Raw genomic sequence first — 27,335 nt, forward strand, 5'->3', positions numbered from 1 at the left:
AAAGAGCCCACCTTGGTGGAAAGCACAGAAAAAAAACCACAAGAGGCCAAAGGAATGTTCTCCCTTAATTAACTTGACAGATGTCTTTTCTTTTTCTCATTTGCATCCACTGATGTTTTCTTAGTCAGTCTCTCATTTTGCAAAGATGAAATTGGCCACAAGGAACCAATTCTGTAGCTGAAGACAGAAGAGCTGAGGAGCCACCAGAAGACGCAGGCTTTGCAGCTGTGTGATGTCTATCTGTAGGTCAACACTGCCTTGCTCGTGCCAATGCGGGCTGAGTGGCCACATTTCAGCTCCGCTAGGTGACGGGGTGGTCGCCGAGGCAGCACTGCCACCAAGTGGCCAACAGGGACAAGAGGCCCTGTGGATCCCACGACCAGGACACACCCAAAGTTTAGAAATCTGCAACTGATGCACAGACACACTTAACTACTTCTCATGTGTCCATACAATAGTCTATAAATGAAGAGACAGTTCTCTTCCAGTTTCATGGACTGGTTAATTAGCAGAGTGCAGATATGAAATACAAGTTGCAATTGGTAGATCTGGTTTCAAATGCCAACCCTCGTAAGCCTCAATTTACTGATCTGTAGAATGCGGATAAGGATGTGAACTACCTCAGAGGGCTACGTAGACTGAAATGAGAATTTAGATAAAGAAAGTATCATAGTACCTGACACACAGCAAGTGTTTCATAAATATTAGCTGTCAAAATAACACATTTTCGTCTTTCTCTCTTGCATACATATGTTCATACTTAGAATGCAGCACTAAGGCTTTCTCTCAAGGATTTTGGAATGAGAAGCATAAGATTACCTCTAGAATTAACTTCTAAAATCAATACAATGAATTATGTAAGAGCAAAAGAGGCTGGTTCTATGGCAAGTTGATGATAAATGTAAATATTAACAAGGTTATACAAAAAATTTAACAGTAAGAAGGGTGATTTGTTGGGTTTAGAAACAGAGAAAAACAAAAGCCAAAATCACCAGTTCAAGCATCTATCCAAGCATGGCCAAGGGCTTCATATTGGCAATGTCAAGGTAAAGGGACATGCAAGGGACTGTACCCAACAGACTTCAGTGTTTAAGACCAACTGTCAAAACTGTGGGCATCAAGCCACCTCTGCTCACTGCTGTTAATCACGATCTGCTTCACAGAGAGGTCTGCCCAAATGCAAACAACAGTCACTGTTAACACTGACTAAGTGTCTAATACATGTCAAGCAATGGTTTAATTTTCATGACAATACTATGAGTTAGGACTTACTTTAATCTCTGTCTTATAGATGTGAAAACTGAAGATCTGAGATGTTCAGAAATTTGTCTGAGATGACACAGCTAATAAGGGGTAAACCTGGAACCCAAACCCAGGCAGTATGCCTTCAAAGCCTGCAATTTTTTAAAACATTTTGTTAAAATGTCTGTAAGACAGAGAATAAGAACTATTTGTAGTCCCTCATAAACCCAATAATGATTTCTATGGATCCATGCCTAAGAGATAGAAATGCTCTTGGGGTACCAATCGAACAAGATTTTTGAACCCATAGCCTGACAGTCAGATGCAGGTGGTGTTATCAAGATTTACACCAGATTGTGAAATTCATTGGCGGCAGAAAGCCTGACCCAGGTGGAGAGATATGCAGTGTCGCCAAGTGGAGCATGCTCTTTATCCTGGGATATACGTGCATACACAGTTTTCAGGCCCTTGGTAGACAGGTGAGGGGTCATGATTTGGACATTTCCCTCCTCCATAGTGTATTCTCAAGCATGCCACAGGCAGATGACCCAACACACAGATTATCTATGGTAAGCAAATACTTCTTCCTTATCTCTGCTAGAACCAGCTGGTCTTGTAGGACACAACTGGAGAAGATAATTGTGTTTACACATGCATGAATCAGATTTTTTTCATTCTACTGTTCTTAGTAAATCTCAAAATTAAATCCAAATTTCTGGATCATACCCCTTTTATATATATATATATAGATAGATAGATAGATAGATAGATAGATAGATAGATTTTTTTTTTTTTTTGCTTCTCTATGTCTAGGTATCTGACCCTTTAAGTGTTTGCAAACACAAAAGTCAGATTTTTGATGTAAAGATCTTAGTATGCCCTCGCTTTGGAGAAAAGGACTAATGGCCCACACTATAATATGCACTAGGAAGTTAATTGGCCACCGCAAGACGTAAAGCATAAAGTATATTGCCTATAGGGTTGAGACAAACTTTTTTAAGTTGAAGTATTTACAAATGATATATTTCAACACAAACTCCACATTATATTATCTATGTGTTACAGCTTCTATTAACATTAGCTACACTGTTTGTTACAGTACACACTTGTGACCCTAAATCTTGGATTCTTCCATTGCACTTGTTCTTTCAAGATGTCATTCCTTTAGTCTGACATCTTCCCCCATTTCTGCTCCCCAGAGAACTCCAGACTCTAAGAGAGAATGTAGGAGACTGTGTCTGTGTGTAGAAAGAGATTTCACTAAATTGTGTGAACTACATTAAAACTATGGCAGGAGTTCAGACAGGTTAGCATGCTATGAGAGTGCCAGTTACTAAGGAAAATTTTAATTCTAGCCTCACTCACCTTCAAATCGCTGGCTTGCCTCTTATGGGCATGGCCACCTGATTTTTTCTCATTGGTTCAGACTTGTGTTCAAGGAGGTGACCTCATTTGTCCCTGGTCTGGGATTTGGCCCTTATTAGTAAGTATCCTGAGTTCCAGAATAACACGCCAAATCCACTTCTTCACCATATTCACCAGACATCCAATCTTAACTCATTCTGCATTCCCTGTAGTGACTCAGAGAGTTCCTGTTCATTGTACTCCTGGATTCCTGTTTATTAAAGTTATGGAATCCTTGACCTTCACACAAAAGTATTTGTTAAGTAGAAATTCAATGGTGTATAGAGAGATGGTGCCTATTGTATAAAATTTCCATACTGAAAAGGATCCTGAGTGACTTGCACACATGAAATTAAACTGCGTATCAAGACTAGAAATTAGGATCTTTCAACTTACTGAAAAACAAATCATTGATGCTATAGAAGAAATTAATGTAAAATCTTCCACTGGCTACTTTTGCTCATTATTTTTCTAAGTAGGCCCTAAATCCTATTGAAAGAGCAAAATACATATGAAGACAACAATGCAGCTAGGCCGTCTTGAAAATAAAACCTGTCAATAACTACTAAGTGGGTCATTCCTTTGGCTTTGTAGTCAAATCATATTTTCATTCACAGTGTAATCATAAAATTATAGGGCTCACTTACATAGCAGAGAGTGTTTTCTGTCCAGATCTTCAGACATTAGCTACACTGTTTGTTACAGTACACACTGAAGTTTCTGACCTCACACATTTATACCAAATTATGCCATTAGCTAACTGCCTCAGGGACAGTACACCAAAAACTTGATGCTATGTTCTTCAACAGACAAAAATCTTTCCTCTTAGTTAAAAAAAAAATCACTCAAACACCTTAGTTATGTATTGTGCATCTGCAAGGTTCAATATTTTGAAATAATGCAAAAGAAAGCAGATGAGTGGTAAGCATTAGGCTGTCACTTTTCTACAAGTTAGAAACTAGCATGTGCTGACAAATGGTTTCAAAAAAGTTATCCCCTACCCACTTCCACCAATATAACCACCATCAACTTGGGTTTCTTGTTTTCAAATTGTTTTTCTGATGTACAGCTTTATTAACCCACCAAAACTCCTCCAACATTGTTTAAAGAGTGTCTTTGCTTCAGGCAGAAGGAAGACTGGTACCAGGACCCAAGAGATGTGCATATGAATTTGTAATCAGGAAATCATGGGAAAGAGACATTTCCCTGAGTTTTTAAATAGCTTCATTGCTCATTTAGGGGATACTGTATGTTTGAAAGAAAAAAATAATAATCTAACTATCCAAGGTTTGACAGAAACAAGGTAGTCATTTTTTTTTAAAAAAGACTAAAGACTAAAATAAAGTGAAATATAAATCAACATATAATCATCTAAATTAGAAATATAACTGTTAAAGATAGTTTTTAATATCTGGGTAGGCAAACTGTTGCTATCTTAGGTTATAGCATTTTCTCAATTAGGTACTATAAAAAGAAAGATACTTAACATGGGAATAATTTTATAATTATATACAATAATTATATATGGTATAATACATAATTGTAATAATAATTAAATTATTGTATTACATCAAATATCAGTAGAACCAATAATTAATGTTTGTGTTCCAGCTGGAAAAAAAAATACCAGCAATGAGTCTGGCACCATACCTAGGAAGAATTAATGGAATATTAATTATAAATCATAATTCTACCCCCAATCCTCCTGGCCCTCATTTTCACAGCTTTGTTTCAGAGATTAGTCATTTTTCAACTGTTAAAACTTCCTCTTAGAGAAAAAAACTTCAATTACTTTGCTACCTCCTCTTGTAAGATATGATTTTTAACCTCAAGATTAATTTCTAACTCATCTATGAGAAAGAGTTAATCAATTTGTACAGCAATGAAGAAAACCACTTGCCTAATCTTCTAAAAATGTTTTTTAAAAATTAATAAGATTCAGGAATAGAAATAGGGCTGGCAACTTTTCTTAGGATGGCTTATTTTTTGCTCATTCTGTTCTCCAAATGCCTTTCATGTACTAAATGAAATACATATATTTTTAAATCTACCCCACAAGAGAGACCTAGCTCTTCCTGAGTCACACAAGCCTGAAACCAAATGAAGAAAAAGTCCAGAACTGAGAGAGGAGAGGGTGAGCCAAAGACTCCCAAGGCCTGAGGCTCAGAGGACGGCTCTCCTCCTGGGCACCAAACAGCTGGAACTTGGGAAACCTCCCTGCTTGCTCACTCACTTTTCTCTTAAGATCACTCAGTGACCACCTAGATTTAACTGCCTCCTTTCTGTGGATGTTTTTTGTTTCTAATCAAGCCAGTTTACCATCCACTCCCTTTTGTACACACACATCCCTTACCTGACCATTTTCTGAGATGACAGAGAAGAAAGGATGCTGTAGAACAAAATTCAGTTTGGTTCTCTTCCTAAAAACCTTGACTGAGGTAGTTGAGGTAAGTTCTGCTACAACCACAAGGTGGGATATTATTCCAAAAATGCTTACAAAGACTGAAGTGAGAAACAGAGTTCAAGGCCTGATATTAAACATGTTTTAAAATATATAGTTTATGAAGAAAATGAACTGGAAGGAAATGCACATAAATAATAACGGTAGTTACTTCTCAGCGGCAGGAAGAGGGGAATATAAATGTGTGTGTGTTTGTGCTTCTGTTTTCAAAACATTGAATCATGAATCCCGTGGCTTCTTAATGTGGAAGAATATGTGTGTGTTTTAAGAAGAAAAACAGGTGCCTTTTTAAAATATTGCTAGCCACGATTCCCAAGAAGAACAGAGGGAGACAGAGAGTGATGACAAAGTATCCTGTGATGGGGTAACTTACTGAGATACTAATTTGTGGTATTCCCACCGGAGGAGAATTCTTTCCTTCCCCCATTCCAAGAAGTCTTTGTGTTCAGACTGGGCTCCCGAGCTGTAGAGGGTCTGCGGTAGGTTTTGGTTTCAAAAGTGGAAGCAGAAGTCAGGAGGCACCATGAAGGCATGTCTCCACCCAGGCCCTTCTCTGAGAACTGATGAGTCTAGGAGTGAAGTTCCCACAGGGAATGGAAGGGGAGGAAGTGCCCAGGCCTAAAGCCGAGGTGAGCTTTCCGGACACCAGGGCAGGGAACGGGAGGAGGCAGAGGGGCTGGGTGTGTATCCGACTGTGTGGGTGGCCAGGACCATGCCCACTCCTTTCCGATGCAGGGCACTAGGAGGTGAGAGCCGGTGGGTCCCACGGCGGGCATGTACAAGGCTGGGGGCTAAAGGTGAACAGGACAGAGTCAAGCACAGGAGCCATGTTCACTCTGTTCGTGCCCACTGTCGGCACCCAGGAGTGCTACAGCCCAGCTTAGCAGAGGCCTCAGCCGCCCACAGGGGCTGGGACTACAGGAGACTCAACTGCTGGCTTCCACGTCACTTGACCTTATCAGAAAGGCTATACCGAGCAGCTACAGTGCGGCACAGACGGTGATGGCTGCACAGGAGTATCCTTACCTCTGACCTTACCGAGCTGTATACACTAAATAGGCAGAGCTTTCTGTATGTCAACCATACCACAGTAAAGTTATTTTTAAAAAGAGAAAGCAGCTACAACAGGAAGAAACGACATACCAGTTCTCCCTTGGTTGAGACTTACCACCCAGCACTAACTCACAGCGACCCAGACACCAGAAAACTGTTTGTCTCAGGAAATCAGCAATAAATGCCACTGTATTATTTTAGCAAAAGCTCATCCCTCACAGACTCTGATTTAAAACATAAAGACAGAACCAAAGCACAGAATATTGACCACACAGTTTGCTCATGGAAGGAATTGTCTGTGCCCCTTTTACAATCCAGTGACTGGTTGTACAGTCACGGTGCTGCTGATCAAAGCCGGGCCAGGCCCACTCCTAATAGTTATTAATGATGTGGGGGAAGCACAGCTGGACGTTGGCAGGCTTGTCGACTCAACAAATAGCAAAGCCAGCTGAAAAGGAGAAGGTCTTTTTGACATAAAATACCAATAAAAGCCCCACATGCAACCCTGGAGTTTCAGGTTGGAAAGGAAATGATGGTGATCTCAACGGTTTGCTCGAAACTAGCTGTCCTGCAGATGAAACATTTTTTTGTTTGTTTATAAATTAACCCAGTTATTTGCTCTCATAAATGAAGACTATCCTTTTAGAATATCCACACAGAGCACACAACCTTTACAGTGGGAGACTAACCAGCTACTCAAATAATAAAGGACTCTCAGACATCACCTTTTCCCAGCATTCATTGTTAAACAGAGTCACTCCTTTTGCAGCTTTAATAACTGGATTTATATTCAGGGGGTGGTTTCCATATTGCATTTGGAATATAAAGTGTCTCACATTCAATTTTCAGAAAACTTAAAAAGTTGAAGCTGCGATGCTGAATCTAACTAGGATCACATATTGTCACATGTTAAGAAAGCATAAATCTCCCAGTATTAGGATTAGTGATATGGAACAAGTCATCTGTTAAAACATAGCCTAAGATATCTCAGGAAGGTCACCTGTTCCTCACTATACAATCTGTGGCTGTAGAACTGATGTGGAACAAAATGTAAATTAGGAAGCCAGCACCATAGGGAGAATGGAGAAACCTTGTGGTTTTGGAATCATTGCTGATACACCCCACACCCCACCCCAAATACCCTCAAGTATCATTTGGCACAGACCCCAGCTATTTCCCTCCTGAATCTTTTCCAAAGGCTGCCGAAATGCCATGCTTTTGTGGTGACAGAGCATTTCAGTCATATTAGATGTTCAGGGCCCAAAAAGGATATGTTGCTTAACACATTACATAAAGGCAGAAAACATCTGAATAAAAGCTAAGCAACAATTCTAAATTCTCTAGGTGTGGCTTGTGATGACACCACAACAAAGATATAAGCCTTTTAGGTAAATCCTTTTAAATGGAGAGATTGCACAAAGCCAGATAAGACATTTCATACTTAAGTCTCTGGCCAATTGGCTTATGCCCTAATCTCTTGTCTGGAATGTGGTCTGATGTGAAAAGTCAGCTGCTATGAAGACCTCTTTCACTGAGAACGAAACAGACCAGCAGGGGTCTACCTATAAAGAAATGCACTGAAGCACAGACGCCTGTCCTTAGACTTCCTTGTTGATGTGCATCTCCAGATGGATGGTGTAGGCAGACGCAGACTCACAATGCTATACTAGTTGCCAATAAGTCAAGTATTTTCCTTTGGAACTTTAACTTATTTTGTTATCACAGAGAGTGGTTGCAAAAGCAAAGATAAAGGGGACAACTATAATAAGAAAATGAACACAAGCCGACTGTTTTTCCACAGTAGAGGCAAGGTTAATCAGTTATGATATTGCAAAATCTAGGTCATTCTAATGTGACAAAAATTCATAGGGCAACACACACTGCTTCAGCATTGTAACTCTGCTTAACTAGTTTTCAGTTACTTTAGAATTAGGCTGCTTTACTTAGGACTTTGACCAGAGGCTTCTTTTTCTTGGTCAAAAACCATAGAACATTTTCTAGAATAAAACCACGCTTACATTGCAATATATCATGACCAATGAGCTCAACCTGATACTGATTTTTTTCTCTAGGCAATATCCCCAAAAAGGAGAGGTATATGTAACAGTCTGAAAAAAGCACAAAGAAATTAAGACCCAAATAAAGTAATGTTCACAAGTTCATCAGTTAGCAGAGAACAAAATTCCACTTAGTTATTTTAATGTTAATAGCTGCCACTTTTTCAAAAGTGCTATCAAGTCAGCAAGAGTCTTTTTTTTTTCAGGGTGAGTTGTTCACAGTAAAAACTAATTAACTGCTTAAAATGAGATGGATTTCTAAAAGAATAGTATTCTACTCAGCAAATGCTTGTTTCCATCTACTTCCTCTAAACGCTTACTTTAAGTAAGACTCTTGATTCTTAATCTCAGAGTCTATAAATATGGTTAGGCCAGTGTGAAAAGTATTTTTGTATTATTCTAAGACAAAAGAGTTATGTTAAATAATGCTAAATTTCAATTTCTCTTGTTTAGCATGTAAATACAGGATATAATTTCTAATGCTTTGAGGTATGTACACTATGAGCATGAACTACACAGCAATAATACTGAGCTATTATATGTTGTTAGTGGATGTTACACATACATGTATTTGTACTTAAAATATATAACATACATCATTTTCTTTTTCTGCAATTTAGAATTCTGTTATTCTCAATAAATCCTCTCATCATTTGCTTATTCCATGGTAAACCATTTCACTTACTGACATAAATGACTGTGTGGAATGGGTAAACCTTCTAGTCAAGAGAGACAAAACATGCTGAGAATAATAAAGTTTAGGTAAGAAGTAATCCTTAGTTTGGTCTTGATGTGGAATATTCTGTACTTCCCCATATTTAAAATGGTGTTTAAATTTGTCTTAATGCTAGAAAGACTCCTCGTAATTATACTAGAGATGGTAAACTCCTTGCCACCAAGCATCTATCTTATTCTTTTTGTGACCCTAAGGCACGAAGGCACACTTGATTAAACCTTTGTGAATATATGAATATAAGAATAAGCTTAAAGTTTTGCTGATGATGGGGGAGGACAGAGTTTGGTCATAATAAACCCTGGCCTACTAAATCTTCCTTTCTTAAATTAGTGAAAGTTACCATTGTACAGTTTCTCCTCAAAAGTCCAGTATCTTCATTAAAAAGCAGGGATCATGGATCAGGATATGCTAAGAGCTATACAAAGTCAGATTCTACCTTTGGTCTCTAGGGGCTCAATCTAAAAATGAATTACATGTACAACAGAATAACTGATCAACAGATTCAGGTAACTGTAAATATTCTAAGAGAACCTATATGCTAAGGGGTTAAAGCAGTAAAAGAGCAAGAGTTTCTGGAAGGGGGACAGATGGCTTCTGACAAATGAGCATACCTTCAACACAAGTGACAGAAGTAGGTCACGATGAGTAAGTGAATTTTCCACTGACTCATTTCCACATGTACCATGGGCAGCAAAGGATACCAGTGATCTAATTCTCCACCTGGAAAAGCTGTGCAAATCAGTTCTCTATGAAAGAAGCTGGAATAAAACTGAGTCAGCAGGAAGAACTGCCATCCTGACTTGTAAACATGCCAAGAGGCAGTAAGGTCAATAGGCCTGACAAATAATATACACTTAATAAAAATACCTGTATATTTAGCAAATCTAATAACAGATATTAGGTATGTAAGAGTTAGGTGATTCCTGCTTTTTCCCAGCTAACAGATCAGTGCATTCAGGTTTAATAAGGTTACACCAATTAACACACTTTCAATATATCTTCACTAAGTCTGCATGCAGTTTTGCAGTTTTTAATTTGTGCAAATGATCTCTTTTAGGTTTGAAAGGAAAAAATACTGATAAATTATTTCAAAACAAAAATTCATTTATTTTAGTGCAAATGGAGCATACCACTGTAAATGTCAAATAGTCACCATCCATTATGATAATAGGGTCCAGCCAATCTTACCAAGTTATTCAAAGTTCACTGCATGAATGACCAGAGTTCTCAGCCCCCAGACAGAACTTAAAAATATGTCCTTATTAAAAAATTTAAAGGCAATAAACCAGGTTAAAGAGGTGACAAGAGATAACCCTCCTCTGCCATCCACTCCGGGAAATGTCCAGCGCTTTCTGCTAGAGAAGCCAATGAGCTGACAGCTTCTGTCTATGCAGAGAACACCAGGATGGGGTAGCACTGCGGAGACGGATGGTGTCCACACACCAGGAACTCACATTAAAATAACTTTGTTGACATAATGCATGCATTTGACTCTAGTGGGAGATTGTCAAAGACAGCTGTTATAAAATGACATGTTCATCAGGTTGGGTCTTAAGGAGGTAACCATAGCCCTGGTAGCAGAAATAGATCATCTGAGTGACCTTTTAACTATGAACAGAGGTATCATATCTTGGAATTGCTAAATTAATTACAGATCTTTTGTATTGTCAAAGATGAAAAAGATGCTTTCCTCACATAAGAAAAATATTGTCCTCATTTGGAAAGATTCCACCCAATGGACCTGTTTCATTTTTTCCAGGGCAATAAATGAGTTAGACAGTTTCATCATACTCTGAACAAAAGTAATCAAATATTATTAGCCAGTTCTGAAGAACCAGCTGAAGCTATAGGAAAAATAATTTTCTCTGTAAAAGCTGACTGGCATAGGACCAGCACTCATGACCTTGGCCTCTTTAAGCACAAGGCTCTACCGAATCAAGGTACTAAATGAAAATATAGCTGTTGAGATACCCAAAGCGCTATAAAATGAGACACTGTTAAGAGAGTGACATTAACATTCAAGATAGCAAAGCACTGAGGCAAAGAACATTCCTAAGACATTAGATGCTCCAAGCATATAAAGTTCCTATGGTTTCACTGTTTAAACTAAAGCCACTGAGACTACAAAATAGAGCGGAGGGGTTTAAAACAACAATCCCATCCCTCTACACAAAACAGATCTTATTCCAAATACCACCTCTGAGACTCTGCCTGATTTACCTCAAGACTGTTCTGGAATAAAGATTTACAGAAATGGAAAGGTGGTGGTTGTTTTTGTTTTTTTTCCTGAGTTAAAAGGTCACTCAGATGATCTATTTCTGCCACCAGGGCTATGGTTACCTCCTCAAGAACCAACCTGATGAATATGTCATTTTATAGCAGCTATCCAATAACCATCAGCTGGTCACCTCAGAGCTTTCACTCAGTACTAACCTGTCTGGAGCCAAAGCTTAAAAGGAAAACAACCCTAAACCATAAAATATTGCCATAAAATAAGGCAAAAGAACAGAGGTATCCTATCTTGGAATTGCTAAATTAATTACAGACCTTTTGTATTGTATTGCCTTGGGAAATTATTTGTAAAATGAAGACCTATAAGGATGTGGATGAATGATATTTATTAGATGTATACAAAATATTTAGACAACAAAAATATGTACTTTATTTGGAATTTGTATTTATAATTCTCTAGATTCTCTAGTTCCCAAGTACACATTTCATTCTGAATCATGAAATTGTATTAAATTTCAATTTCAAACATGTCTACATATTTTAAACAAAAAGTTTCATTACATGAAATTCTGCAGGATATAATTCAGAGGAGTTCAAAATATAAAAGTAATGTGTAAGTGTTATTTTCACATTAATTAGGACCAACTTTGTACAGATCTATACATGGCAGGTCTACATTTCAAAGCCACAGCCATTCCAGTTATAGGTTAACATCTGGTTATAAACCTAACAAGAGTGAACTTCAACCTCTATTGCCTTTCTTCCTGTCCTTTTCCCCATATGAGGAAACACGTTTTCCTTCCGAAAGTACTACCATTCTGTCTATGTCATTTCCTCTATGTAGACCCAGAAATCATGCTGCCAATGAGGATTTCTAAGTAGAAGCAGCAAAAGAGATGAAACCCAACAATCAATAAACACTATCACCATGCCACAGAATTTTGCAACAATTTCCCACTCAACTCCTATCATCTCTTTCCATGCTGCTGCTTTTTTTTTTACAGGAAGAACATACAAAGGTGAAGTTCTCCAATATACTTTTAACTACTGGAAAATGCCAGCAGTACCATACATAAAACTTCCATAGCTGTAGGTTTCTCCTATGATCCAAGATGCTTCAGTCCCAAACACTACTCCAAAGCAAAAGAAAACACACATGTATGTGGTTCTATGGCTTGTCCTGCCTAGAAAACACTACTTAACCATGTACAAATCATCTCTCCACCTTCACCTCCACTTCCTTTCATGTGGAAACACAGACAGGCCAAAAGATTAGATTCAGGGTCTAAGCAGCTGGAAATACTTGAGAGACTCTTAGAAGAGAAATATTCAACACTAATTAACTCTAGCACTCTTCATTAATCTTTATGTGGATGGCTCTGAATCCCCAACCTGGAACTCCTTCCTATGTTCCAGACCCTTGTGCTCAACAGTCAGCTGCACCTGTCCACTTAGGTGTCTACAGAAGCTCTAATTCAGTGGATCCCAAACTGAAATTATTGTCCTTGCCCAACCTGCCCTGCTTCCTGTGTCCCCAATTTCAGTGCCTGACATCACAATCCCACAGCCTAAAGCAGAAATAAGGGCACACACTCTTTGACTCTTCCTCATGATAATCACCCAGTGGATCCTCAGGCCTATGCACTCTGTCTCCTGAACATCTCCCTTCGTCTGCACAGCCAGCCACCTGGTGGGAGCTTCATCACCCTGTCTGGCCCGGAAGCCTGTTGACCCTTGATTGGAATCCAGGCTTCCTCCTAGCCCAATTCCAATTCATCCTCCACTTCCAGGAATCTTTCCAATGGACAAATGTGATCTTGTCACTGCCGTGCATAAAACCCTTCAGTAGTTCCTTCTGCCCCAAGAGTAAAATCCAGGCTCATATTTATCTAATTAAATTTCTCCTCAATCTCACTCTGTCTCTTTGTGCATCTGTTTGTCTCCTTGCCTGGAATATTCTCTCCCACCTTTTACTGACTCCTCTATCACCCACCAACCTGGTTTACTTCCCCGACAGCCTGCTCTCTGTTAAGTGTCCATGGGATGCTCTCAAACTCTTTCTTATCCCCCAACCCCGACCATGATATGGCTAAGAGGAGGTAAGCACAGACATATAATACATATGATATTGTAAATTCTTTTTAATCCTTTTTGTCTTCCTCCTCCTATACCCACCTCTATCACATTCCCCAGGACACTGCAAACTTTCAAGAAGCAGGAACCACTGGTCTCCTTCAACATTGCCTCCCCAGCACAATGCATGACATAAGGAAGGTGCTCAACTAATATTTACTGAATCCATGAACAAATAGACACAGGAGATTGAGAGCAGAGGGCATCCAACTCCACATTCCAAGCCTCACCTCCCAAACAGAATCTTCCCTACTTTAGGCATCTTATTAAACTCAGAGGTGGCAGTAACAACGATGTTACCCCAAGGAGCGTCTTCCAGGAATTAAGGATGTTTCATATCTGAACTGCTTACAATAGACCAGGAACCAAACAACCACCTCCTCACCCAATTCTCTCTTTACTGACAATCCACAAACCTTTTTAGACCAAAATTCTCATGGGGGAAAAAAAGGCTTATCATGTTTAAAAATGAAGAGCTTCTACCTTTCACTCTGACAAGTTTTTATTTGGAATAATCTAAAGAAAATTAGAAAGAAGTTACCCCATCTTTCACACAATTCGAAGGACAGAGGCAACTAGGCATTCAGGGGCCATCACTAAATGGGGTTTCTTTTTGGAGTTGTACCATAAGGTCCCATCAGCCCCTCTTATACTTATGTGCAAAACACATTTACATTCATCTGTGGGTGTGTACAGAGATACAGCATACAGCTGGAGTCAGCTGCTTCCACAGCAGAGTTGGGACTCTGATGAGAATAAAGCACTTACGTATGAGCTACTGGTCAAGACACATATATTTTACTTTGTTTTTGTAATAACCGTATATTTCAATGAGTTCTGTACTACAACTAAATGTGAACAGCACTCAAACCATCTTAGCACAACATTAAAGCAAAAAACTGCTGTCTTTTATGCTAATGATCTGAATTGTATCATTAAATATGTAGATAATAAATACCCTTATATATCTTCAACTAATAACTCTGATAATTTACAATAATTACCTAAACATGCCCTCCTGAAGATAACTTTTAATAATCTAATGCAAAAACATTAAAATAGAGTGTATTAGAGTCATTCTACCTTCCATATTTAACATGATATATTTGTATTTTCACAAATAAAGGTAACTGGCTAATTTAAACCTGATTTCTTTTCATTGGGAGTCTGATTTTCATTTGCATTCAGAATGAAAATATAAGGTGAAGCCCAAAGATAAGGAGGGAAGGAGTTCTTGCCATCCACATCTATGTCAGCTTCACGAGTCACTAAAAAAATGATGGATTCTTTTTTTCATCTCTTTTGAACAGAATTCTGTGGTCTCAAGTATTACAGGAGGGAAATATGTGCCTAAGGGGCTATGATTTACAATTATTGTGTTTCATGCCAATTAGCATAAATGACCATGATAGAAAATTGGATGCAAACCCTAGAACAGTCAATAAAAGATATTGATCCATAGCAGCAACTAAGGGAGGAAAAACTGCTTATAGCCTAGGCTTCAAGCTTCCCATCTAATTTGGTAGGGGATCTTTTCACCTGAAAATGATTCCATGTTTAATAGCATCCTTATGGTCACGAGAATTACCTTTCACTAGCAGATGAACAAACCGCATCTCAACATTTTGCTCAACACACAACATTCCCAGGTCTATTAGCATGAACTCAGATTAATATGGAGGCATTTATAACACAATTTCAAACCCAGAAAGAATCCCCCTCTCCATTAGAAACCAGTATTATGAGATGATATGTAAAAGGCAAGTGGCATGACATTTAAAACCATTCACATTCTCTCTCTTTCAAAAAAACAATTTTCTCTCTGAAATGCAAAGTTGAAGATGGTAAGCAGCAGGTAATGAGAAGAAATGGCCTCCATTTTCTGAAAGAGTCATGATAAATTTTGCTTGCCACTCCTCTTATTCAGAACAGACTCAGACCTTCATCGTTAATACACTTACAAACTCTAGGAAAGAAAACAACTTTAAGATGAGTAAATGAGCAGTGCTTTATCACTATTAGTCCTGAACTTCCTTTTATTTCAAAGACCTTAGTTTCCATCTGGGCAATACCTCGTATGCAGGTAGATTCAACACACGACTTCTCTATGTCCATGGCCAGTTTAATTAGGGGAATGCAGGTGGCCATGACAAAGAGGTGATGATGCTCTGACAGCAAGATGCTGAGAGACACAGGCTCTTCTAATGCAAGTAAAGGGCACGACTTACCACACACAGAGCAATGGGACAGCCAATGTGTACAAGCCCTGGCCTCTGGGCTCCCCCAAGGCAAATGATCAGAGTGACAAATGCCCCCACCACTCTCTTGTCGTTGTTTGTTTTAATAAACTCCTAGGCTTTCCTAGCCACATGGTAAGTAAAAGAGATGAAAACTGAGCACATTTTTCCCTGCTTACTTTCCAGCCAGGTGAAAGAAGGTTACTTTTCTGGCATAATTCCCTTCAAGGCAGGAAAGTCAGTGTTCTGAAAAACTGGAGAGGCCATGTGGGTGAGCCTTTCTCCTTACCACCACAGTGCGTGAGCTGCCAGGGACATCAGCATGCATCCGACCCAGCTGTTCCAAACTTAGAGTCCACGGACTTCTAAGGGGTCTATGCATAGAATTTATCTGGTCTATCAGCTTGGACTGTCTTTCAGTTTTCACTGACCATGAACTGAAACATGTCCCTTCCTCCGTGGACATCCACAGCATTAGCAGTCCTTTTGCTTTTGTTATTTGCATTAGAAATCACATATACTTTCATACCATGTTACAGTTGCTGCAGATAGAGTAAAAACTCATTTAGGCTCATTATCACTTCAAAATTATGGTAGTTCCCAGACCTGCCCCAAAATCTTGATACCCCTAAATCTTGATATCTGATGTGCTAAGAATCACATGTGCCACACAATTTTTAATGTTTTAATGACTATGTCAATATGACTGGTTTCCTTTATAATCCTATGTATGTACTTTCATGCATTTCAAAACATTATTCTGAATGGTGCTCCATGAGCTTCACCACAGTGCCAAGGGAATCCATGATCTCCACAACAAACAGCTAAGCAGTGGAGGGCCCAGGAAGACTTCCCAATGCCCCCCGACCAGTCAGTGACAGAAATGTGACTAGAAACAAGGTCCCTGGCTATCCTGCAGGACTCCTTTCATTGTATTTCATCACTTCAGCTGATTCAAGCTTTAAAGAAAAAGGAAAAAAGGAGAGGATCCCCAAAAGAAGGAGCATGTGGTATACACGTGTTCCGGGCACTGCTGGAGGTACTGGGCTCCCAGAGCCATCATCCTGTCCCTTCTTACACTCACTTGTTACTACAAGTTTCTTCTTTCAAGGTATCCAACAGCAAGCTTAAATACAGGTAGGTGGATGACAGAATTTAGACATCTAAGAAACAGAAAACCTATTTATCATCTAAGGGGATTACCCTCAACTGCCCCAAATAGCATTTATACATTACTTAGAATGGAGATTCTGTATCCTTTCTAGGAAAAACATTGGTAATTCTTTCCCATTGGTCACAGAAAGGTAGGAAAAAAAACATTACATGAGTGAAAATAAAAAGTTCAATCACTTCATACCCATTAGGATGACAACTATAAAGAAAAAAAATAAAGAAAACAGTAGGTATTAGAGAGGACGTGGAGAGACTGGAAACCTTGTGCACTGTTGGTGTGAATGTAAAATGGTACAGCTGCCATGGGAAAAAAGCACAGCAGTTCTTAAAACAATTAAGAACAGAATTATCACAGACCCAGCAATTCCCCTTGCAGGTGTAGACCAAAGAACTGAAAGCAGGGGCTTGAAGAGAGATGTGTACCCCCCATGTTCACAGCAGCATCATTCACAACAGCCAAAATGTGGAAGCAGTGCACATGCCTATTGACAGATGAACAGGTGAACAAAATGCAGCATATACATACGATGGACTATTACTCAGCCTTAAAAAGGAAGGAAATTCTGACACATAGAAGATGGATGAACCTTGACAACACTATGCTATGGGAAAAAAGCTACTTGCAAAAACCAAATACTATATATGATTCTGCTTACATGAGGTACTGAGAGTCGTCCAATTCATGGAGCCAGAAAGTGGAATTGTGGCTGCCAGGGGCTGGGGGAGAGGGAAGTGGAGAGTTGTTTAATGGCACAGAGTTTCATCTTTGCAAAATGAAAAGAGTTCTGGAGATTGCACACTACTGCACTTAACACTACTGAACTGTACACTTAAACATGGTGAAGATGTTAAATTTTATATTGTGCATATGTTATCACAATTTTTTTAAATCTGAAAAAATTAATGAATCAAAGGTTTGAATAGACTGGAGAAGAGCTGAACCAATGATAATAAAAAAATTAAAAGGAATGAATACAGAATGTAAGTTTAGGAAGTACATTTATGCTACATTTGCTAAGCAGTCTTTCAAATGCTCAGAATATCACTAGCCATAATTATCCCACCATCCTGCCCTTGCCCTGTATGCTTATAAAAAAACTCTGAAGAAAATTATTTATCTCAAATGAGTTAAAGTAAGCTCTCTGTGTTAGGAGGGCCTGCTCTTAGGCCTCTGGCATCTTCCCTCTAATCCACATAAAGGAGTTGCATTTTGGCCATGTCTAAACATTAGGACCCAGGCAGGACTCCTGGGAAGACTTCCTCACTTGATTCTCCACAGTCACCTTTCTACAAGGACTTTAAGCAATGGGGATCCAGAAACACTGACTTCACTGCTCAGAGTCCTTTTCAGCTGCGGCTTGGAATGACCGAAGTGTGGTCATGAGCTATCATGTAACTGTTGGTTCTCAAAGATTCTCCTAAATGTCTAACTAGATCAAGGTCCACAGACTCTGGTTTGCTGGGAAAGATGAAGGATACTCTCTGAGAGCCAGATCCAGCATGTAGGAAGTTTTTCTAATTTCTTCATCTCACTATCTCTACAGAGTGATGTCATGGTTTTCAGTATGGGTTTAAGCTAAGCTGGAAGAGAAAATATACACAATGGAATATATAATACAGAATGCTCACAAATTCTTCAGAGTATCTGTTGAGCCTCCCTATTCACTAGAATCCTCAGTCTTCACACATGGCATTTCTAATTGAACACTGTCCTTACTCTATTCAGTAAGCCTCAGAAACTTCATATGCCATCTCTATGATAGCATTTAGGTGACTCTATGTGTTCATCAATTGCATCCTTGTACCAAAGGTAGATATGGCTACTTATCACTGGTAATGTATGAGCCTGCCAAAAATTAGCTGGGGGAGAGGAAAATCAAACTCATAACAAGCTACTGTTATCTGACATCACAGCAGGGACTCTAGCTTATTTCACACACAAATCAGATCAATGGAAGATGGAAATGCATGATACATTACACAGTTTCAAACCTTCATAAAAGCAGACCTTGCAATGTGCACTAACAACAATCTGCATTTAGTAATGTTACATATTTGAACATTAAATGTGTTAGGGAGAAAAGCAAATAAAAAAATATCCAATTTCTTCCTTGAAATATTGATGACAACATAGTAAAAGTTGAGAGCAGTAATAAAACTCCAGGAGTTCTTTGCCCCTATAACAGTACTTCAATCCTATTGCTTGCTCCTGCTCCCCGGCTCCCTCCATTCCTCAAGTTCCACTGGAGGAATTTTCAGTCTTTTAGAAGTATTTCATCCTAAAGCATATGCAGTGTTTATTCCAGACTTGAATCGGGTGATGATGTACCCTCCCCTATCTTTTTTTTTTTTTGCTAGAGCAAATATGGAGCACCATACTGCCAATCTAACAATAATGTGCCGTGAGACAGGAGACTTACAAACTTGGAAGGAACCTCAAGTAGACATAAAAACTACTTGGCATTAAGGATCAAGATTCATAAACATGTTCACATCACTTTGGCCTAGAAATCTTTATTCTGGGAATTTAGCCTAAAGAAATCATTCCAAAAGACAGAAAAAGCTATATGCATGAATATGCTCACTGTGGAGTGCTTTCATTCAATAAACCTTCATTAAGTGTCTATTATGTGCCAGGCACTATGCTGGCATAAAGTCTCTGCCTCAAGACATTCACAACCAGCTGGGAATTCAGAGAAATATACACAAAATTACAACATGTTGGGATAAATGCTAGCAGACCTGAATAGACATACTAGGAGCGCTAAAATGTGCTAGGACAAAGTGAGTAAGAAAGATATTACAAAATTTTAGGGAAGGCACTTACAGTTTCTTCACAATATTTTTTTAAGACACAAGGTAATGTTAAAATACTAAAAAAATCCCTTTATTATTCTGGAAAAAAAAAAGAACCCATTTCTCAATACATTTTTAAAGTAAAACATATCAAGCAAGCATAATTGCCCTTAACAGCTCTCAGAAGTCCCCCCTCTTTCTCTCCATTATGTGTGGGAGTTGGAGCGTAGCCTTCAATCACAGAGTCCTCACTGGGCATGTCCTACCAGTCTATTCCCAGTCTGGTTTTCTACTAGACACCAGGATGTCCCTAATCAAAACTGCTGAGGAACTCTGAGTTCACTCTGTTTAAAACATAAAACAATATAAACAAAAAAATCTTATCATTCCTTTGAGAATTTTCTCTTTCAAATGGCCCAGAACTGCTTTAAAAAACTCCTGCTTTAAGATTTCAGAAGGTTCTTTGCTAAATATGGTATTTATAATTTGTAATGATTTTTTTTTTGGTGTAGGTAGAAATGAAAAAATATGGGTTTTAAGTGTCATGTTGGAAAGATTTTGAAGAATTATAGATTGAACACACCTAGTAATATACAGTGAGAAATGATCTCAGCTAAATTGGGACATGTTGCAATCTAAATAGCTTGCCTGTATTTACACCAGAAGCAGAGAAAATTCTATTCTTATAACATGCACAAACACCCAGTTCAAGTCAAGACATGCTATATATCAGGGTGTGAGGACCACAGAGATGCCTCTCTCAGCGTGTTCTGGCCTGCGTTGTGGCGCAAGGCTCTGGCCATACTCCAGAAGTAGGTAGTGGCTTTGGATGGATGAGTAGAGAAGGCCACACCTCAACTATTTTTTTTAAGAAGTGCCTAAAGACTGAAATCAAAATACTCAATGGGAAGGAGGTGAAATGAACATTTACTGAGTGCCTCTATTTGCTAGGCATTACTGTACATCCTGGGTTGGCAAAGTCTTTGGAAAGGGCCAGATTGTACCCATTTTGGCATTTGCAGGCGACAGTCCCATGCAACAATACTGCATTCTGCTGCTCAAGCACAAGCAACCATAGTTACTGCCTAAATGAGCTGGTGTGGCTGAGTTCTTACAAAGCTTTGCAAACAAAAACGGGTGGTAGGCCAGATTTTAGTCGGTATGTAGGCTGTAGATGGCCTATTTTGACCTAAGCGCTTCACAATTTCTCTTATTTACAGCACTAGGAAGTGGTTTGCTGGATATTCTTCCTACTTAATAATGTGGAAACCAAATATCAGAGATAAGGTGACCTGCCAAGGTCACATGGCTAGTTTGCTGAAGAATCACGATTCTAACCAAGGTCTGCTGAAATCCAAAGTCTGAACTCCTTCTACTTTAAGAAAAGCATCTCTTTGTTTGAATACAGATGAAGAAGGAGTCAACTTGAATCCAAGAAAAAAAAAAAAGTCTAAATCTTTCCTCTCATTGAACATGAACCAGTCTGTGGCCATCTATGACAAAATACGGAAGAGAGCAAAAATTCTGATAAACAGGGCTACAGAATAAACACTCCTCCCAAAAGAAACTTATAGAATACTCAGTACTGAACTCCTTCATACTATAAGGGAAAAGGAAACAAATTCTGGATTACAATGTGTCAGATAATGGCACAGCTATAATGTGGTCACTCTTCTAGAATTCCAACATTTCCTGAGGATTTTTGTCAAACAATCCTATTGACATTCATATATTCACTAATTCATTCATTCCATGACCAGATCACACACTAAATAAGTGCTTGAAAAACAAGGGTGCAGCAACTGTCCATTAGAGTTGGAGGCGACACACAGACCCTACAGTAAAGTACCTGCTGATCTGCACTGCCGCTTGAGTAGGAAAAGAAACTGGGGTGACGTGTAGAGTTCACTACCTGCAACTCAAGAGAGAATAGGCAAAGCAAGGGTGCCACCTCTTTTAGCTGAACCTTATTTAAGGTGCTCACTCCTTTTATTCCCCATGAGAAATCAAAGATTCTACTTTTACCCTGGTTGTCCTAATTTGGAATCTGAAGATCAAGGTTCCAAGTATCATCCAGGTTCCAAGTTGCTTTACCAGCTTGAAACTTTGGTACCTAAACATTAATTTCCTCATCTTGTAATAATGGGGTTCAACTAGATGCTCCTGAAAGTCTCTTCCAAGTTATGTCTTCCATGAATCAATTTTTTAGACATAGGATTCTGTATGTCCAATATTCAAAAAAAAAAAAGGGATACCATGGATGAAACTTAGAAATCCACATATTTTAGTCCATGACATAGGATTCCGAAATCCTTATATGAAGAAAAAGGTTCAATTATTCAAATTATCTCCCTTAAAAATAAGAAAGTATCACTTGGAGAGTTGCACAATTATTTTTGAAAATTAAATGATGATTTTCCCCAAAGGACAGAGGGAAAAGGAAGATGTGGAACAGATGGATTCATTGTTCCCCTATGAAGAAAAAATATTTCTACACCTTGCAAAAATTATTAATTGGCCTGCCATCTGGCAAGCCAGCTTACATACATAAGGGATAAAGTTTAGATCGTGAGGTTTAACATTTAAGCCTGTGGAGAGATGGTAATTGGAATCTTTCTCAGTTATCATTAGTATATTTAAAGGAACATGTCATGAAGAATCTGAATACAGGTGTAGAAAAATAGGACCTAAAATGCGAGACCATTCAATGTGAGATCACTGGCATTATTGGCCTCGCCGACACTTCCACGCCGGGTGAGGCTGTGCGTTAGCTCAGCAGCTTTCAGAGCTTGGGTTTGAATGCATCCCCACTTTATGGATACCCCCCAGGCCCAAAAGCCTTCTTGTGTAGTATAGGTATTTCTCAAATTTTCTGGAAATCTTACCATTGCAAAGCTGGGTTTTTGAAAGAATCTCAAGGGAAAAAAGCAGCTCATAAAACAGGAAGCACAATAAACTATGAGTTTTGTGGTATATATGTCCACATGTGTGCACACATGCACTCAGACAAATGACATTTAGCAAGAATAGCCCCACATTTCTAACAGTGATTATGTGAGAAGACTAGATCTTGGGGTGATTTATTTCTTCATGATTGCTTATATTTTCTCTAGTATCTGTCTTGAGCATGTGTGGGATTAAACTTTATTTTTAAAGTTGTATAAAACACAATAAAAATGGTGGATAGACACAACAAATTATTTTACAAAGCAAATATGCTATTTAAATTATCTTTTGCAAAATGCGTGTTTTGTTCTATCTTCATTTTCATTGAAAAACTCCAAGATTCTTTCTGGATCTCTGTATTTATTTTATAACAAGCATGATCTATGTCTTAAATTACATACCTTCTAAATCTTCCACCTCATATCCCTGTTTCTCTCCCCAATAAACAACCCCAAATTATTTTTAACTATTTCCTAGTTACATTTACTTTTCTGTCTCTTACAACTTCTTCAGCTATATACATCAAAGGGGCTATTACATATTAATAATAGACCACACAATTTAGGTAGTTTATACTTTTCTTTCAAATATCTCATTCTGATACATCTTCCTGGTACCTAGTTGATATTATCACCTAAGTAATCAAGCTATATATTAGTCATCTTCCTCATCAAAATGATTTTTAAAAGATGACACAATGTAACATAGTCACCTGACTGGGATCCTGGGGCAGAAACAGGACACTAAGGTAAGAACTAGTCAAACCTTAATAAAACATGGAGATAATTTTTTAAAAAGGAGTGGCAGGGGAAAGCAAAACAGAACAGCTTATGCTAATCCTGTATTCGCATTCTGTATCTTATATATTATATATTCTTTATCTTAACTGTGATGGTAGTTATATAAGCGTACTTGTCAAAATTCAGAACTGCACACTTGAAAATGATGATTGTACTGTATGTACATTGTCCCTCAATAAACTACTATTTAAAAACAAAACAAAACACACCTACCTGCTTGGACTTCCTTTTTCTAGAGTGAATAAACAGAAGTGGTAAACCTTACATCAGTAGGAATCTGAAGAAGATTTGCGCCTGGATAAACAGCCATGGAAAATAGAATCCTGAACATTTAAAGAAGGCTCTGGAGGGAAGGCTTTTCCACCCCCTCTTCATGAAGGGGAAGCCATTCCTCAAAAGCAGCTCACATATTGTACTACCAAGAGCTAAGAGATAGCCGGTGAAGGGTTTTTGTGGTTTAGAGAATTCTGGACACAATATTTATGCCTTTTATATATTGTAGGTTATTTATACTTCATTCTTACACAGTTGTTTGATGCATAACAAAGCAGTTAATTCTTAGTTCTCTAAATACTATGATTTTCCCAGAGGCAAAGAGGTATTTAATTGACTGCCATCAACTAATTTCCTCAAAAACATAGTTATCATTAGCATATTTAACAGGAATTACTATACTTTTAAAAAGTGAAGAAGCAGCTTATAAGCATTCATCTCTAAAATTCCAGTAGATCCTTTGTGGCATTCATACTGTATTCCAAGTTCTATTGCAAAAATTTTTGTCCCTTCTATGAAAGGAATTATATGTGCTACTATAAGATTAGCAAGGATTTTGAGATGTGTTCATAATATATAAACTCATGTGAATGCACAGGATTTTAAAATACACAAGAGAGAAATCTCAGAAATACAATTATGGGTGCAGCAGGGTGTTTCTCATTCAAAAGGCCTGGAAAGAGAGCAGCTATTTAGAGCTATGCCATAAGGAAAACCTCAATTTTAAAAGCACAAGCACACTCTAATATATTATAAACTGATACTTTCAGATGAAGAAATTATAGGAGACTACATATACGATTCCTGATAATAGGAAAAAGAATCAGCAGGTGGCATTTTAAAAGAAAGTAGAACCTACTTCTATTTTCCACTTTCTTCTCTCAAACAACAGGTAGCATTTCTATAGCAAAGATCAAAATTATCAGGGCTCCATATTCCACAAATATCTCTGAATTGCCAGGAGGTTTCTCTACTATAAAAAAATAAAACATTAAAACCTTACTTCACAAATACTATTTTTGGTAACTGAATGCTGTTACCACTGTATTTCCTTTGGACAAAGGAATGTATAGTTAAGTGTTTATCCAGATTTACCACTTACTACTGGTGAGATTTGGGGACAGTTAAATTAATTTCTCTAAGACTCAATTTTTTCATCTCTGCAATGGATATTATAGATAGGATTAAATGGGATGACATACACCCAACTGCCTCAGCAGATTCGTTAAGTCCTTCTCCCTTCTCCTCTGCTGATATTGGTAGATCTCAGACAGGTTATTACATGCTACTGTAATTAGGTGTCTACATTGCTTTCTAAACCCACTAGGTTGAGCTACTTAAGGAAATGTATAATTCAATATATTCCTTTGTTTCCCAGGTGATAATCACAGTTCTGGTCATGTAAAAGATACCTGATAAATATTTGGTTCTTAAGTGAATAAATGATGCAGTGTGGTAAATCTCCAGACCCCATCTACAGGAGTCAAATGTAGTCAAAACTAGGTTATTAGGTAATCAAGTTTTAGAAGGTGATTCAGGCTCATCTACAAGCCATGAAGCAGGAAGAGAAGCACACAGAAGCACATAATTCACAAATAACCCCCATGGAGTGTTTTAAATGCAATCAGCTTCCCAGGTTTCAGAGGTGACTCCCAGCCGTTGGCTTCTGGTTTCTCTATCTTTGGCCCAGTTTATAATCATTTGAGTCCTCCTCACTGTTTCTAAAGCAGCCAAAGGAAAGGAATTGAAAGAGGAGCTGCACGGTCTTCAGGATGGGGTATCCTCCCCCCCAACCCAATCCCCAAAACATCTTAAGAAATTCAGTCCATGACTAGGAAGCGAGAACCAGACCAGACCAAACCAAACCAAATCACAATCACTTTAGTCTACAGGCCGTAACATCGAGTTTAAGATATATACACACCTGGAACTTCCCAACAAAATCCATAAATGTTGGGCCATGAATCCCTCCAAACATGTTAGTTTCTTATTAAATAGATTTGAAATCAAACCTGTTAAGTGGCTGAAGGGACAGCTACAAGCCACTGCCTGCAGGACACACCTAAAAGAATGAAAAGTTTGAAAAGCGAACGTTGTTTCCTTGGCTCCAGGCTGGGCATGTCACTTACATGGGAATTAGAAAACTGGCTTAAAATGAGAACTGTAATCTTTCTGGAACAATAGGTCATGACGAGCTTCCTTAATTCCAAAAAAAAAGAGTGTTTAGGGGGGATTTCTGCTAACTCAAAGTGTAAAGGGCATATATATTTACTTTGGCTTGAATACAACATTTCTGAATATGTCTATCAGTGCCAAGAGTCAGAATGCTTTCTTTTCCTCATGGATTTTAATCCTGGGACCCATTCCACAGAATGGATGCATTTCCTAAGAATGGCATCAAAGAATTGTATCATATTAATATTTAACCAGCTAAATTATCTGTACCTTTTGACCCCAAAATCACCCTAGCTCTGGTGTGAGAAGGTAGACACTAATTTTAAAGTTAAAATGTTCAACAGTAAGACAAACCAGTTTCTCTTGTTAAAGAGTTTCCTTAAAAAGCCATCAAATGATAAGTAATCAGTCACAATTTCAAAGAAACTGAAGGCCGTCTGCCAAGAAGACAACTTGGCGATGGCAATACTGGTAAAATGACATCAAAACCACAAATATCCACGAAGTGGACTGAAGAGAGCAGACCTCTGATCTTGAGCCTGGATTCCTGTGTTAAGAATGCTTATAAAAACCACTAACCATTTTTCACCTTAAACCTAGACTGCAAGGCTAACCTACCTGAAATTGACAAGACAAAACATCTATTGAAAAATAATGCTACATACAAATTTTACAAGTCACATAAAAATATGGCCACTTCATTCCTTACTACCTCTGTAGTCCAGAAATTCTTTACTAATTCTGTGGTCCAGATATCAAATCCTAAAATAGACAAGAAATATAATTCTTAAGCATAGAAGCTCATTTCACAGAATCTATAAGAAGAGCTATGATCTACCACAACACTGAACTCTCCCACACTCTACCTGCCCTGGCACTGTTCACTATGGCCATTTGAGCCAGAGGTAAAAAAACTCCTTTGCTTAGGGACCTATCATTTACAGAAAATGCAAATTCATAATCACCCTTCCAATCTACCAAGTCAGGTGAGTGCCTATCAGCTGTTTTGCCATCTGTCTGCTCTTTGGAGTGGTTGAGCAAGCACAGACTAATTTTACAATGAGCCACATTTTGGATAGGCAAATAATTTGTGTTTATCTGGATGTATACCAGAAGGTAGAACACCAAGCAGATAAAAGTATTCTTCACATGGAAAAAAATCTATCCAACATGGCTTCAGTACCTCTAAAGCTCAGCATCTGAACTGGGTAATCTACTTGAAAAAGTTTTTGATTCTGTATCAAAAGTCCTGAGATTAGCAAAGTGAAAGTAATATTTTTACAGGAATTGTATCTCAAGTTCCAAGATCAACAAGCCATTCCAAATCAGACTGCAGAAATAACATTACATAATAATCACTTAATGACTATTGTTTTACAGTAACAAAGGTTTCATTTACCGTATTTCCTAGAGTGCTTTATTCAGCTGGCAGTTTTTCCTAGGACAAGCACACTTCGTCCCTTAAACGCCCCCAAACATTTGTAAAAGGAAAACATTTAATAATTATAATTTTTAATTCAAAGATACCCATCATAGCTCTGAATGTTAAAGGGACAGGGGTAATTTTTGTGCAAAGAATAGGTTCAGTGATTTTCTTCGGATTTAGTAGGTAAGAAA

The 27,335-nt window shown here is 38.3% G+C and overlaps 1 protein-coding gene across 19 annotated transcripts in view; it reads right to left on the reverse strand.

The window, feature by feature from the left end:
- MAST4 (microtubule associated serine/threonine kinase family member 4) overlaps positions 1-27,335 on the reverse strand; it is a 525,532-nt gene that overhangs the window by 117,159 nt on the left and 381,038 nt on the right. The window contains exon 1 of one of the 19 annotated variants that reach the window (XM_037026103.2): positions 25,468-25,523. The exons of the other annotated variants lie outside the window; for them this stretch is intronic. Coding sequence (XP_036881998.2) covers positions 25,468-25,505 — 38 coding nt within the window. The 5' untranslated portion in view covers positions 25,506-25,523. Of the gene's footprint in view, positions 1-25,467; positions 25,524-27,335 lie in introns of those variants that run through there. 19 annotated transcript variants of the gene reach the window in all.

Source organism: Manis javanica, chromosome 1 (genome assembly GCF_040802235.1).
Source record: "Manis javanica isolate MJ-LG chromosome 1, MJ_LKY, whole genome shotgun sequence".
Lineage (NCBI taxonomy): Eukaryota > Metazoa > Chordata > Mammalia > Pholidota > Manidae > Manis > Manis javanica.